The sequence below is a fragment of the Lathamus discolor genome, chromosome 2, assembly GCF_037157495.1.
Source record: "Lathamus discolor isolate bLatDis1 chromosome 2, bLatDis1.hap1, whole genome shotgun sequence".
Lineage (NCBI taxonomy): Eukaryota > Metazoa > Chordata > Aves > Psittaciformes > Psittacidae > Lathamus > Lathamus discolor.
Window position 1 is genome coordinate 106,166,820 of NC_088885.1, and position 16,507 is coordinate 106,183,326.

Here is a 16,507-nt window from a genome sequence, read left to right on the forward strand (position 1 = left end):
GGCCATCAGAGGAGGCCATACAGCTGCAGCATTACCATTAAATTTTCTCACTCTCAAAGAGTATTTGAGCAGCAGATTTCAGAAATTCTAGTAAATATTAACATAGTAATTTGGGCACCAAAGGTAGTAGCTTTTTGTACCAGCTCTAAAATAATTCTGGAAGTATAGCAGGCTCTAGACTTCTAAAGTAATTAAAATTCAGATGATGTGTAAGTTTGACCATGTGCCACTTCTACCTAGATTTTCCATCTGTACAACAGGAAACCTATTTATGGTTCACTCCTTAGAAAAACTCACACAAGTTACTAAAGACTCCTGCATACAGTGCAAGAATTACTCCACATTAAAAAAATGAAGATGTCAGTCAACATTTCTTATTCACTTGCTGTTATTTATGCTATACTGTATATACAGTAAGGTAGGCATGGACCTATGAGGATTGAGAAAGGAAGCAAAATCATGTAATCAAAGACAACATAATGCATGTTGATATAAAGCATATATACCAAAGTTTGAACAGATACCCTTCATGCTGGAAATGTCAAACCTTTGCACATGTATTTGACAGTTTAAGTACAGTTAAAAATCAAACCCTGCTGATTGTTGTAGTCCAGTCTTTCTCATGATTTTCATTATATGACACAATTCAGCTGATTTTATCAGGTTTTAACCTCATAGCCAGAAGTTTTCTGCTATGAATACCCATGGACATTTACAATCAGAAAGGAAAATTAAACAACCAAATAACTTTTTCTGTCAATATTGTAAAGTAGCATGTTGTTCTGAAATACATATTAATTTTATTAGCATCCTGCTGTTGAGCCAGGGGTTGTATTTCATGGGTTCCATGAAAGAAACTGCATTTTCAGTTTTATGTCGGAATAAAAGCTCCCTTAAAAAAACCACAATGTTTTAGATGAATGAATTATTACCATCACTTAAATACGTATCAAGTGACTGAACTAGATACAAAGTGACAAAAATAACACTAAACCAATAGTCAAGAATATTCTTGAAGAAATTGGTATACTCAGAGTATGTAACATAACACTTTCGTGTGTAAGTCTTCCACAATGCTGACCATGTGGCTCCAGCTGAAGTGTTTGTAAGACAAAACTGCCCAGTAATTTGGAAGCAGTTCTCATCACATGTACCATATTCAAGCTGAAAAATGAGACATTCAAAGACGACATTAATGAAAATAATTTTCGGCCACGCCTCTGGGTCTCTCCTCCCTCTTCCAGCTCAAGCAGTAAATTCCAGACTGATGACACTGCAGAGTTAAGTTCACATCTGGGATTCTTGCAGCAACAGGAAGACTCACTATGTTTTCAACGGAAGTATGCGTTTTGCATACTTGCCCATTACCCTGACTTACATCTTTACATAATGCAGCAAAATCAGTAATGCAACTGCTCCTGTATTTAAAGTTACTTCTCCTCCTCCACAGCTTTTGCTTGTAATCTATTCTGGATGATCTTTTTAAAAAGAAAATGCATGTTTCCTCCACAGGAAGGGTCCCTGTGTAGAGCTAATTAAACTGCGAGAAGACCTGGCTCCAGCAAAAGCAGAACACCCACAGAGGAAGGGCTAGCCTTTGAAATGTTAAATGCATTGTCAACCACCTATGGGGGTCAAGAAAGCTTTTCAAGCCATCTGGTGCTCTGAAAAAATGTATACACCTGAGAAGGAGGAAAAAAAAGAGACTGTGATGACAGGGTGGTGTTTTGTAAATTTAATTGTTAGTGTGCATTTAGGAGTTAAAGAACGAGAATACCCCAGTGTGTTCACAGAGACTTAATTCTTCACTCATGTATGTATCAATAAAGGAATACAAAGGTAAGAACTCTACCTTTATGTTATTAAAGAACCAGAGTAAGAGTTGACTTTCAACATGTAACATACACAGTAATTCTGACAAAAAGCAGTTTTTCTAACAGATATTAACTTTCCTAACTGCTACCAAATACAAAAGCCACAAAAAAGCTGACCTAAAATAAAACTTAATTTACTAAGTGCTTGGATTTAAGAGCTTTACATTTTGATTTGGGTTCTTTTATGGTAAAGATGATTTCAAAATCCAAGTGATCAGCAATTTCTCAGCCATAAAGAAATAAGGCAAAAAGTAACAGGCTTCAGCTGGTTTTCACAGCGGTCATAAGAGGTCCAGGCAACTGCGTATAAAATATAACACAGCACTGAAGACACTTGTGGCTACAGACACAAGTAAAAGCAGGCAACAAAACCAACATACTGGGATTTTTGTTCCCCTCCTGCTCTAGTCTGTAGTATCAGTAAATATTTAATTGGCTTAATCTTTCATCTTTTCAGCTTGTTGAAAGTAACGATTTAAATAAGTAATGTGTCTCTTTTTAAGGAAAATGAGAGGGAAGCAGACAGTCTGAACCACCTTAAAAGTAGGCTATGGAGATGGAACAGACCAAACTTTTCTAGACCATGCTAGACAAAAACATGGATAATCAGCCTCATTGTTAAATGAAAATATTCACTCAGAAATGCCAGGCTATGTTTTTTACCTTAAAATAGTAACAGCAAATAATGCTCTGTGTGTCAAACAAGTAATTATTTAAACAAAGATTCCTGCCCTCTTTCTTCACAAGTTGATCTAATGAGTTTCTCCTTTAACACTTATAGAAGAATCGAAGGAAGGATCCAAGCTCATCCTGCACATCACCACAGACAATGGCATAAAGAATGTCAATTAAATTTACTGTTACTCTGAGAAATAACTTCAGGGCATCAGAAAATAAAGCTTTTCACGTATGAGATACCATTATTTAGATTACGCACAGTCTGAGAAAAATTGTATTTCACCAAGCACAGGACTGTATCTACCACCTCAGGTCAATGAATCAGTAGTAAGTCATTTGATTAACTGAAAATAAATTATTTGAGGGATATTGACAGAAAACAGTTCATTAAGTTAAAAGCTTATGTCAATATAAAACATTTGATATTCTAAATAAGCATCACATGTATGCCTGTTGTTATTCTGCAAATGATCAATACAACATATTTTAAGTGGATCAGGAATCAGATAATAGACTTCAAGAACTAATTGTTAATCATCAACTAGATGCAGTATTGCTAGTAAGGTTCTCAAAGAATCAGTAAACTTTTAGTCACTGATTAAAAATACTGTGAATAATGCTAGCTTATCAAAAGACTGAAGTGTGGATGAGCAATAATTTTGGAGAACAGTAACTCTCTGATAAACATGGTACACTAAAATAATACTCTTCAATAAGCCACTGAAAGAAGCAGCAGAAGCAGAGTACAAAAGTTTTTATAGTCCTGTTTCAGAAAGACTTGGATATATAGGAATTCTGAACTGTTTGATGAACCAAATAAGAACAATACTTCCTCCAGAAGGTAAACACAAACAAAACCACCATTAGAAGCTGGGATTGCCCACTTCTGAATTCAGAAAAGAGCAATAGGTGAAGAGTACAGTTGTACAGTTAGCTTTTAAGGAATATTTTCCAGCCTGTTTTCTTTCAGAAAATGGAATAACTATATGAGTTTCAGCCACCAACAAGATAGAGAGCAAGCACAGTATGAGTTCCAACCAAGCAGAAGCTGTAGCTAGTGAGTGGGACAGAGCATGTGTCCTATTCAGAACCAAAATTAGGTCTCAAACAGTACCACCGCTTGAACCCTTTAGATGAGGATTACTTTAGCAATATTCATGTTAAAATTCAATGAGCTTATTTAGAGCACAGAGACTATTTGGGAAATAAAATAATTTCTTGGTTACATAGTCAAAAGTAAAAATCTTATTGGTCACTTCTGGACTTTCAGTTTACTTTTTCATAAATTCCTTAAATCTGCTCCATTGTCTGGTTGCTTACTTAATGCAGATGAAGCAGTTACAAATAGTAAAGTGTTTACCAGTCCAACTTTCGAGAAAACTGCGTTAGGGGATAAAAGACTGAACTCAAAAGATGCTGTATTTATTTGGTACTTCGTAGTATCTTCAAATTGTTTTTTCTAGCAAGGATTAAGACAGTTTTTTTTTTTTTTTTTTTTTACACATCATAAAAACAGACAGTTCAATTAAGTTTCTAATTATTCTTTTATTAGGGCTTCCAGGATACAGAATACATAGGGGAAAAAATAATGACAGATATTCTTTAAATTTATTTAAAAGTACTTAAACCTTTAAATAAGTTTATTTGAAGAAACACAAATTGAGGTTTTACAGGGAGGCTTTGGGTTCACTTTAAAAAGGAAGTCAAAGGAGGGAGGAAAAAACCCAAACAAAAAATAGAAGAAGAAAACTTTGGCTCCCATACTCTTCCAGCCATTTTTAATCTCACAGACATATTGCCATTAAGAAAACTTTACATTTTAGTGGCAGTCAACATAGTAGGACGTTATATTGTTTAGGCTTAAAAAGGCTACGAATTTGTTTTGCCCTGTACATGTTTTGCCCTATGTACATGTACTAGAACCCTTCAGGTGCTGAAGAGCCTTAGCAGGCTGTGCCACTTTCCACACACACAATCAGTGCACAAAACCCCAAATTTATTAAGGTGAATGGCCTCCCCCAAAAGTAGAATCAGGTATTAATACACACCTGTTGCTAAGCATTGTATGAGGAAGCAGACCAAGTATGAAACGTCTGCTCATTCTTGTTCAGAGTACCAGAGCCCGTTTTCTTTTTCTGAAACTGCTGGACCAGGAGCACTAGCAACGGCACTGGGTGTAGCATTAAACAGCATGAAAGACAGTCCCACCTCACCCCTGCCCAACACCCTAATCCTTCTGTAACACAGTCATCTGAAAGGCTGTTTGACCTTTTACTGCATTGCTTTAACTTTTCCTCCTATCTTAGAAAGTAACTGTTCAGTCTCTGGGAGACAGATCCCAAGTCTGTGAATCCCTTTTAACTAGACAAGGACTACTGCAAAACGGCCTTTGGAGAGGATTACTCTTCAGGTTATCCTTTCTACATCAAATTACAAGCAACTATTCTCTCTTTTTCAGCTTTCCTGTGAAGCAGTTTTCCTGCCACCTCTGGCAGTTCAAAGAAATAGTTGACATACACCTGGAGACAGAATCCACTGACAGAAGAGAGTCCTGCATATTGCAAGCAAAACACCACTGTAGGCATTTTTGTTCTCCCCTCTTCCACTGGGTCAACATCCTTACCTCTCCATATGAGTTAAAAGGAGTGAATAGGTGCCTCCTTAAACATTACTGTAGTTTACCCACTTAAAAACAAGCAAACAACCCCAAAGAAACTACACAACAACTAGACTGTTTCAATAATAATCAAGTTGGAAAGATACTACTGAACAAACAAGCACATGAATCCAGACACTACATCGAGTAGAATGAGAAAAGCTGAAAGACCACCAACAGAATTTGGAACAGCTGCCTTATGCACCCTGAGTGTACCGGAAACTCATGAATGTATCAGAGGGATTACTATGACTCCTGATCACAGCAAGACACCAGCAAGCACCAAATCAAGCACAACTCTACTGCTTCTGTAAGTCTTCCATTCAGACAAATTTAAGGCTTGAGCACTGAAGAATCACAAAAAGTGTAAGACTGTTCAAAATAGTTTTATAAATAAAAAAAAAAATATGTATTCACTAAAATGAACAATGCATGGCAGTTATTTACATGCCAATTGCTATCCAATCTTTCTCCAAGTGCCAAAAGCTCATGTTCCATTCCCAGAGCTATTTCCTCATAGGGAAAATCTAGATCAATATGAACTTGAAGTTCAGTTCTGTTAAACAAACCAAAGTAATGAGAATTTACATGAATGAAGGCTGGTTAGTTGTTTTTTGTGCTTCCCCCTCTCCCCACCAAATGGTGAGAAAACACTCTATAAAGAATTTGAGATTTGTGTTTTTCTTTCAGAACATTAAATCAAAGGAAGATCATCTACTCAATAAGAACCAGAATTACGGTCCTGCAGTTCCTATTTGCTTTCCGCCACGGAAGCATTTTCCAGGGATAAAAGCAAAACAGCTTGAACAGCTACAGTTCTGCATTATGACATGCTCATGAATTGGTAGACCCAACAGCTAAAAGGATCTGAAACCCATTGTAAGTTATATCCAGTCCTTAACATGCTTTTCCTGCTTGCTTATACAAAACTACGGTGCACGGCAGCACGCAACAGCAGTGTTCTCGTTATATAATACAAGGTTCTTAAGCACAGCTGAGGCAAAAACCCCCTTTTTTTTCTTTGTTCAGTTTTTAATATTAAGTGATTAAATGATTGGGGAAAACCCAGACATGCTATGAAACAAATACCTTCCACATCATCTTGCCATTTAGAAAAGAAACAAGATTTTAGGGTTTTTTAACTAAAAATAGCCAAACTCATTAAACACACCTTTGCAGGTTATGAACTGGTTATTTTTGCATATGTACTTCATACAAATTATTATATTCTTTTGCAGCTTAGTTTTATAGTTTATATATTAACACAAAAAAAACCCCCAAGTTTTCTTTGCAAAGGCTGGTAAGTGTTTGCAGTGCTTTACACAAGACATTAGGAAAAAATTTCTTTAATGTGAGGGTGGTGAGACACTGGAACAGGTTGCCCAGAGAAGTTGTGGCTGCTCCATCCCTGTAAATGTGCAAGGCCAGCCTGGGCAGGGCTTTAAGTAACTTGATCCAGTAGAAGTGTCCTCGCTGATGACATGAGGGATTGGAACTAGACGATCTTGAAGGTTCCTGCCAACATTAACCACTTTAAGATCATCTTGTTCATATCTCTCCTAAAAAGTGAATTAGACAATTACAGCAAGCTCAGAGCAGGCTGATAACTCTGTAAGCCTATTTTTAATTCATGTATTCAGTGAGCCAGAGGATTTAAAAAAAACCACAATAAAACAACCTTGTTGCAGAATCCATTAGACTTTCCCCGTTCCTACATAGCTTTAAGCCTATTATATACAACAGGATAGAATCCAGCCACATATTCTTGAAGGCTGTTTTAACCCACCTAAACTCCTCTGTGTGATCTACTGCATTCTACAAGAATTTCTGCGGTCATGCATGGGCACATACAGACATAAGCGTGTATTTATCTGAAAAAGTGTCATGTAGAATAGCAAACTGTTCTTCAATCAACATGAAATGAATTCAAGCATGTGAAATAAGAATCAGTGCTGTCACTAAAAAAAACCCCCCAAAACCAGCAACTTGCTTCTGCTGTAGCTTAGTCCTCTACATGTAAGGTGTTCAGGAAAATAAAGATGATTACTAAGAAGGCACTGCCTAACACCACGCTGTGCATTCTGCATTTGCTTCAAGATTCTGAGTGACTAATTTTCCATAATTAAGAAAACTGTAGCATAACAGAGTTGGTAATGCCTCCAGCCACATTCATGACAGTTTTCAATAGAAGGCTGATTTGCTTACCATTAAATTACACTTGCACAGAAGAGTAAGGATCCATGATGATCCACATTTTTGGCAGTTTAACATAACCTTCATTCTTCATGATGGAAGGATAAAACTCTTTACATCCATTCTAATACATATATGACAAATTAAATGCAGAGTATACTACACGTATGTAAAAGTATGCATTTTCTGGTAATTAAATAAGAGTGATTGGGAGTAGGGAGAGGATACCCACAGAGAGATAGAACTGAATTTATTTTCAGGGGTTTATTACAAATGTTTTTAAGCCTGCTTCTTATCTCCATTTCGTGCACTAACCCAAACCACAGAAGGAATGTTCTTTTCTTCAGCTTCTAAAGACCAACTAGACAATTTGCTCGAATTGATTGTTGAGAAGAGCTTCCTTTTTGTCCTTCATAGGAATGAAACTTGTCTTAAAAGAAAGTGAAAGACTTCTCAGTTATTTCTGTTATTTTAAATACTCCGGGAGGGGAGAGCTTTCTACTTTCACATAGCTTTATAAACTAAAAAATGCATGCTGTTCCCACACAATGTAAATTCTTAGCTGAAATAAAGATAACAGCATTTAAAATATGACCTGAATTTGCCTTACTACAGTAATGGTATTTGGGGAAAGAATAATTTATTAGTCTTGAAACCTAACATGACTTTGAATATAAGATTGTAGAGTTATAAATTCCACTTAAGTTTAAAAACAAACAAATGTAAAATACCAGATTACGAGGAACCAATTCAAGTTTGACTTCAAAGAGATCTTATCAGTTAAGATCTTCCACTACAAGTGATTGAGGCTATGCCTTATGTTACAAACATTAATTGGAAGGTTGTTCTTGGGGGTTTTTGATCCTTTGCATGTGAAAACAGAAAATGAAATAATACGTATTTTCTTAAATACTCTTTATCTTGTCCAGTCCCAAACTACACATCCTTCCTTCTTCATACAGCTTATCTAGAGAGGTTTTAAGTCCTTAAACTTGTATTCAATATTCATGTGCAGACAAATCACGAGAAGGAGTTTCACATATACAGTGCTACAGGGATAATATGAAATACCACTATAGTCATTATACTTAATATGCTTATGCAATTCTGGAAAACGCGTAAGTACGATGTGCACAGGCCACTTACGAGGCTGCACTTCTTCCAGACCCTGCACTCTGGGGTTTTAAAAAGAGTAAACAAACCATCCAGCCTTACTGAATTTATGATATTATCAAAAGAAAACAAATAAAATATTAAAAAAACCTTAACCAGTTGTATCAGACAGTTGTAAGTAATTGCACAGTAAGACAAAGCTTCTGCCCTTAAAGTGAATGATGTGTTGATGACTGCAGCACAACAAATACCTCCCAGGGCTAAACAACCATGAAAGGCTGTAAGTCTAAACCATAACTGGATGATTTCAACTGGCTACAAAAGGCTGTTTTTATTAAGAACATACTAAGTAATAACTAATGACGTACATTTTTCATCTCTAAAAATAGATCTGCATCTTCAGTGAAAGACAGCCTTAGATTTCTTTTGGACTGTGCCACCAGTCAATGGGCTGAGTAACACATCTGCTCCACGCTTTTACTAATCTGCTCAACCCATCAATCGTCTAATCTAAGAGCCTCTTGCTAGGCATTACAAAATATCCAAACCACACAAAATTTAAGAAAACACTGCAAAGTATGGTCAAGACTTCCCCAATGCAAAATGGTAACTCAGAAGTTTCTACTTCTTCTACTGGTGGGTAACCGACAGCTCTGTTATCTTACTTGCACCACTTTGTTTCTCTACTATTATTCAGAAGTCTGTGGAGGAGAACCATTTCCATCTCATTCAGTAAAAGCAAATGTTTTCTAGAACAGGCAGCAAATAAGTTAAACTTGGTAAGCACAGGGAGAGGCAAGTTTCCCCCACACCTCAGCCAGGATGTTGGATTAAAAAGAAGAAAGTATTTTTTGAAAATTAACTCAATTTTCTAAGCTCAAATGGTGCCTGACCTAAAAAGTAGGTTGAAGAAAGCCAGGACTTTAGGGAAAAAACAAAACAAAACAACCAAACAAGAAAAGGGCAACACAAACCAAAACGCCCACACAAAACCCCAGTAAGTATTTCCCCACGTTTGCATAGTTCCACTGTGTCAAAGATGCTAAAATGGGAGAAGAAATAATCCCACAATATAACTATTACTTCCATAGTTATCTTGGAGATTGAAAAAAATATGCTACAATTCAATTAAGGAATGCCAAAGGTCTGGCAAGGTAAGAAATATGGGTTGTGACATTGGGCAATGGAAACAAACGAACATGGGAACAAAGTTTCAAACTGTATTTCTTATAAACTTGGGGGACAGAGGTGATGACAGGGGGAGAGGGAAAAGGTGCAAGTCCAGATGTTTAACAAGCTCTTTAAAATTTCAGCAGTCAAGAAGTTACAGTGGCAATGGGAACTTAAAATTACAAAGAAGTGACTATCATAGCTTGCTTAATTAAGCACTACATTACAAAAAGCATTTGTGGAATACACACTGATATACAAAACTTGCCTAATAACCCAGAGTTCATATTGCCTAAGTAACAGCTGCAGAACTGACCCTTGTACAGCAGCTAGAGCCTCCCAGCAGTGCTACGCTTAGCATTTAAGAAAAAACGCCCACTTTTTTGTTCTATTCCATGCTAAGTGATAAAAAAAAAACCCCAAAATTAATCAAAGAATGGAAATCAGCTAAACCAGCTAATTATGAGCTAAATGCAATTAGTCAGTAATCTACAGAGTAAAGAGAAGTGTTGTATTTCAGGGATTGTTTTCAATACACTTAAAAAAACTACCAACATTAAGAACTAATTTCAACATGTCCTGATGACTTCTGCCTACTGGTTTGCTCATCTGCAAGGAGTGTGTATAGCACTTCATATGATGCCATAATTTACAACAAAAGCAGAAGAGCATTTCAAAAGACATGTGAATGTCTCTTGCAAAGGATTATGGATTATAAACCCCATTTATTTTATAACCTTGGTCAGTACTTGGAGCCCATTATTTCAAAGTCCTGAAAATATCTGTTCCTACCAATTATATATCCATTACCTACATGCTAGAACTACCTGGCTGTAAGGATCCTAAAACCTTAAGGATCAGCACAAACCAGCAACTTATTTTTTTTAAAAGACAAAATAGGCGTATATAGGATGCAACAAAAGGGTTCAACTGTGGAACACAAACAACGATATCCAGTTCTGTTACTGATATTAGGGAGAAGATCATCTTTGTGGTAACAGAAAAGCATCCTAAGAACACAGTCTTACACAGGCACAGGGAAAGTATCAGCACATCCAGCTAAACTAAATTTAGGTATTTATCAATCAGCGTGACTTCAAATTATATAAAAGTTAAAGTTGTTTTTAAATAAGATTTATTAGGTTTAATTTTAAGACTTAAAACTGGTTTTGGGATGATAAACTTAAGGGTTTGCTGAGGCAGCATACATAAATAACAGACTGCAACTGTAGTCTAAAATCCACTGTCAGAGCAGAAACCTTTCTTGCAATACAGTTTAATTCTGACAAGAGTCAACAGGCGTGTAATTAAAAAAATGAAACTGTAGTAAAGCATTACTTTTGTTATACACCTACCACTTCAGAACTCCCCTTGCTTGACAAGGCATCTATGTGTTAGATTTCCATTAATTCAGGGGAGCAGTGTTTCTTTGTATGTTTTGTACACTTCTGTACATAAACAAACATGTCTAAATTTCACTATCAAGTCAAAACTTAAGTATTGTGCAGCTACAGTACCTTTAAAATTAAAAAAAACCCAGAACACAAAGTAACAAGCAAACAAAAAAAGTTACTATCTCCATTTTCCCTTCCTCAATCCCCATATCATTACTTTCAGTTTCTGTTGAACAGAAAAGCTTTTACTTCTAACGCTTTCAGTTTCAGTTTAGCAGGGAAGTGCAAAAGAATGAGTTCTGCTTGAGAAAGTCATCCAAAATTAGGACAGCATGCAGGAGCCAGGGGAAATGGAACAAAAGAGGAGCTAGATGATACTGCAAGACAACAGCTGTCTAGGAAAAAAAAGTAAAAATCTACCTATGGCTTACTTCAACATTACATGAGCCTTGATCATAACACGGTGGTTAGCACTTTGTCTAAAGCAGGTCTGCCTTTACCCACTTACTCCCAAAACAGTTTAAAATATGAGCCTGGAAATGAGAATTTGAATTGCTTTTATAAAGTGATTTGTAATGTTTGTACAGTTTCTAGGAAATCAGCAGCTAAACAGTCTTGTAGATAAGTGTTTGCAGTTCTCTGGAAATAAAAAAAAAGAAAAGAAGACCAAACAAGACAGAAACCAAAGGTACAAGACTCTGACCAGGCCCTGTAAATCAGTGCAATAAATATGTATGCCTAAAAAAATTCTTCACCTTGCGGTTAGCAAAAGCATCCTAAGAATTCTGTGCAGATTAACATTTTCGCTTGTAAAAATAAAATGAAAAAAAAAAAAAAGGAAACTCAAATAATACACGGCACAATAATAATCAACTTAAGGTTTCAAGCCCTTTCTTTCTAAAGTGGAAATTAAACACGAAAAAGCCAATTGTGGAAAGCTTCCATTTTACGTGCATTCATCTTGCAGAAGAAAAACAAACAAACCCCAACCAGTGCACCAGCAAAGCTCCCTCATCTCAGTTATAGCCACTTGATACAGATCCACTTATTTATGTGGGAGGACACTTAGCACACACGCCCCTTTTCACAATTACGGGTTATGACATTAAGTGTTTCCAAATGTAGGTTACAGGGGAGCTTCAAAACATCATCTGCAGCACGAGACATTAGTTTGGGGAAAGCTGTGACAGGCAAGAACATGTTCTTCGAGAGCTATTTTACAACATACACTAAAACAAGCCTTTGAGACTTCATAATATTTTGGGAACTTAAACGCACAGCTCATCAAGCTGACTGTTTTCATTTGACACAACGAAAGGAGAATGGGTATGTTTCTAGAGAAAGGTTGCTTTCAAACATATACAGAAGCTTCTCTTCTAATATACTACTTATTTAGAGACTCTAGAGATTATTAGTGTTCAGATACCAGTGCATGTATTTGCGTATCTTTTTGATATCTACCGGTAGCTCCTTAAAATACACACTTCATTTTCCTCTAAGATTTTGATAACATCCTCTTAACTTACCCCAGTTCATGTACAAGACATACAAGGACAAACCGAAATGAAGCTATTAGTTACAAGCTTGCATTTAAAAAAAAACAACAAAGCCCACACCAACACTGTTGCTCAACTTTGTTTATTCTGTGATGGCTTTCTGCTGTCACTGCATTCACCATTTCCCCTCTGCTATGTACTTCCTCCATGTTGAACTACAAGAATATTCCTCCCCTCTCCAGCAAAGGTACACTTTTTAGGTTCACTCCACCAGGAAAACCTTAGGGACAGGGATCGAGTTATTTACCACTAGAAATGCTGTAAAATATCAAGCTGATAATATTCTTTATTCTAAGACCTTTGCATACATCATGAGTCTCTTCCTCTGTGCAAGACTGAAAATGATTACCTTATACAAGGCAATTTTGCCTTACCCCCTCTCTGACAAATAAACCCTTCCCCATTCTAAATATTTTCCTCTTATCTAGGGCAGCATTTCCACTTCTTTGCAAACAGAAGCACGAAGCACCTGCAGCTCTCCCAAGATCCAAATCAAACATATATGTCAGGCCCTGATCTGGCAGGGCTGAAACAATAATCCAGCATTTCCTAGCTGTGATACAGAGATCAAGAGAGCTTTTTCTGATTGTGGCACAAATTTAATTCAAAATTCGACAGAGTCTTGAGAGTGTTGAGTTTCTTACAGGGTACGAAGAGTTGGAGATGGTTTATTTTTCAAATTGCATTGTTTCTGAACAGGTGTTTAATGCTCTAGTTTACTATGACAACCACCCATGTTATAGACTACATGCAGTATCTTTCAGGATCCTTTTGTTCAAGCAACATTGCTCTCTAGATGAAGGCCACCAACCAGTATCTTTGCCTTGTCGTAGCCATACTGGTCACAACACACTTTCAGAGGTTACAGAAAGAAAAACATTTTAAAAATACACTTTTTTTTAAGGAATTTTTAAAATTCTAGAGGTAAATACTGAAACAGTTCAAGTATCAGAAGAAATATTGTACAAAGACTATTATTAATTCCATCATGGAGTAGGAATTGCATTTTCTTTCCTTTCACTGGTTGTACTGGTATCCTATATAAGAGCCTACTGGAATCTTATGGGATATAATAAAGCCCATGACTTGTTGTTTTAGAATTTGAGCACTACAATTCTGGCAAACGTTGCTTACAGCTTTTGTGCACTGCTGTATTTCTTCTCCCCTCATCCACCAACAGGAATGAAGGAATCCAATAACATGGAAACACAGTTTTATGAAGACAGACATAAGACTACCCAACATCTGTGATGCACATAGATAACTACCAAAAATCCATGCATACCACACAACTTTACAAAAACATGCAAAGCAAGCTAACACAAAAGCAAATCAACATTTCCATGCTAACAGAAAACTGAGATTTATGACAACCGCTAAGAGGCCAAATAAGCCCTCTGCTCAGACCATAAAAAAAACAACACAACTCTGCAGTATGACTGTTCTGTTTCCTGCAGGAAATGAGATGCTTGTATTAGATACCCCTGTGGTTTTCATACTGTAAATGTATCAGCTGGTACAAATCCTCTGGAGAAGACTATTAACTAATGCTTAGAAAGAGCAGTGGCAACGGCAGACCGCATGTAGCACCTCAGAGAAGAGGGGACAAAAGCTGACAAGTCATCCCTGAAAAAAAATAAAAATTGAGGGCCAACAGCTGAAGAAAACATCCTGTAGTAAAGGCGATGTCTGTGAGGAATATGCATACCAACACCCGCTTATTTCCCCTTACACCGCTCACTGCTTCTCTAAATAAGGAGCCTACTGCTCATCAGCACTCCTCTCATTTAGGAGCCACAAGCCCATACTACCGCTCCTCATTAAACCACCCCTAGCTACACACGGCAGAGTCATCCACGAGCTATGCACATCTCACGCATAGCCATTTTTCCTCCTTTCTGCTGCAGTTTTTCCCTTATGTTTCCCAGCTGCTCTGGCGCTAAGCTCAGACCTCGCCGAGGCAGCTCCCCTTGCCGGGGCAGGGCTCCTCTCCTCCAGCAGACCCCTCTGCTCCCCCATCAGCATCGCTCCCTCCCGGCTGCCTGGGTGGAGCCGCTCTCCCTCGCAGGACAAGCGCCGATCGTGTTCCCTCCATTGCAAAACGACTGCCAGGGCCAGAAGGGGGGAGGAGGGAAGATGGGGGGAAGGAAAGAAAAAGAAGGTGTAAACCTGTCTGGGGGAGAGCCCAGGCACGGAGACGGGAGGGCAGGGCTGGGGAGAGGGAGGGAGAGCAGGGGGCAGCGGGGAGACAAAGGAGGGATGGAGGGCGCCCAAGGAAAACGGGGGAAGCCGGGGAGGGGGCGCTGCCGGGGAGCCCCGCGGGCACCTGCCCGCCCAGGCAGCCGCCTCGCGCACGCAGATCCCTACACATACACACGTACCCAGCAGCAGCAGGCGGTGCGTCTGCTTGTACTCCCGTTTCTGCTCCTTGAGCGCCCGGTCAATGCTCTTGCTGACTTTCCTCGCCTCCTTCTCCGCCTCCCGCTCCTCCAGGCGCAGCTTCTCCCAGGTTCTCTGCAGCGCCGGCGGCTGGTGCAGCGGCTGCTGCCGCGACGCCTTCCCCCCGCCGCCGGGGCCGCCGGCTTTGGGCAGCGGCGGCCGCTCGGGGGCCGCCCCGTTACCGCCGCCGTTCTGCAGCAGCAGCGGCGGCCCGTCCGCCTCCCCACCGGGCTTCCCGCCAGGCCGGAGCGGGGCGCCGAGGGGCTGCGGCTGCGGGGCGGCGTGAGGCTCCGCCGGCGCTTCGGGCTCCGAGGCGGCGCCGGTGCTGGAGATGGAGCCACCGCCGGCGTCGCCGAAGAGCCGCGGGCGCAGGCTGTAGCAGAGCCCCATGGCTCGGTGCCCCCGCCGGGGACGGGCTGCGGTGCGGCGGGGTTGGCCTCAGCGCTTCCCGCCGGCCCTACGCGTCGGGGAGGCGGCGGCGGGCTGGGAAGGGGCGCCTCGGAGCCCCTCACGGCCCCGCTGGGCCATCTTGCATTTTCCTCCCCGGGAGGCGGCAACGGTTTCTCGGCGCCGATCACCTGACGCCGAGCTGCCACCGCCGGGTCCACGTTACCGTAAATACCCCAGCGCCAGCCCACCGCGCAGCACCGGGCGCCGGCGGGGGAAGGGCGGGAGCACGCCGCCCGCGCCGCCACACAGGCGCACACACGCTCGCAGTCCCCCCCTCCCTCCCCTTCAACCGGCTCCGCCATCCCCTCACACCACCCCGCCCGATGGCTGCCCGCCCGCGCCGAGGGGGCGAGGGTCCACCCGCTCCGCGCACAGGCGGGTAGATCCTCGCTGCCTACACCACCCGCCCCCTCCTTTCCTCCCTCATGGAAGGGCCGCCGGGCCGCCTGTGTGAGCCCCGGGAGCTGCAACCCTTCCTCCGGGGACGGGGGGGATACGGCGGTGGCCGCCTCCTAAAGGGCGGCCCAGGCCCAAGCCGCTGACGGCATTGCCAAGGCCGGAGCCTCTGACAACTGAAGGTCCCCCTCAGAATGACAGCGGCCGGTGGGGAGGCCCTGCACGCCCCGCCGCCATCCTCGCAGCTACAACGCGGTGTTCAGCCCCTGTGCACACATGCGGCTTCTCGCCCACAGGGTGACTAACGGTGCCGTGGGAGGAAGGCTTTGGGTGCGACGGGTAGGAGAAAATAATAGGCGGTGTTTGGGTTTGCTCGCTCTGTCAGCGCTGGCAATAGTAGTAGTGTGGGCTTGCGGAGGGAAGGCTGGTGCTTGGAGTCAGGTGGTTCAAAGGTGATTGCAGCCCTCCTCATGGGAAAGCTTGGACAAATGCAGGCTAGTCAGAACGTGTCTCAAATGTGTCTCCTTCTGCTTTGTCCATATCCACATTCTTCCATCATCTTAGTCCTTTTTTTTGGGGGCATGTGGC

The 16,507-nt window shown here is 40.7% G+C and overlaps 1 protein-coding gene across 1 annotated transcript in view; it reads right to left on the reverse strand.

Annotated features, from left to right (window-relative positions):
* The window catches only part of GNAL (G protein subunit alpha L), a 193,932-nt gene extending 178,214 nt beyond the window's left edge, over nucleotides 1-15,718 (reverse strand). The window contains exon 1 of the mRNA XM_065667968.1: nucleotides 15,016-15,718. Within this exon, the coding sequence (XP_065524040.1) occupies nucleotides 15,016-15,463 (448 nt within the window). The 5' untranslated portion in view covers nucleotides 15,464-15,718. The remainder of the gene's footprint in view (nucleotides 1-15,015) is intronic.
* Between the last annotated feature and the right edge of the window lie 789 nt (nucleotides 15,719-16,507).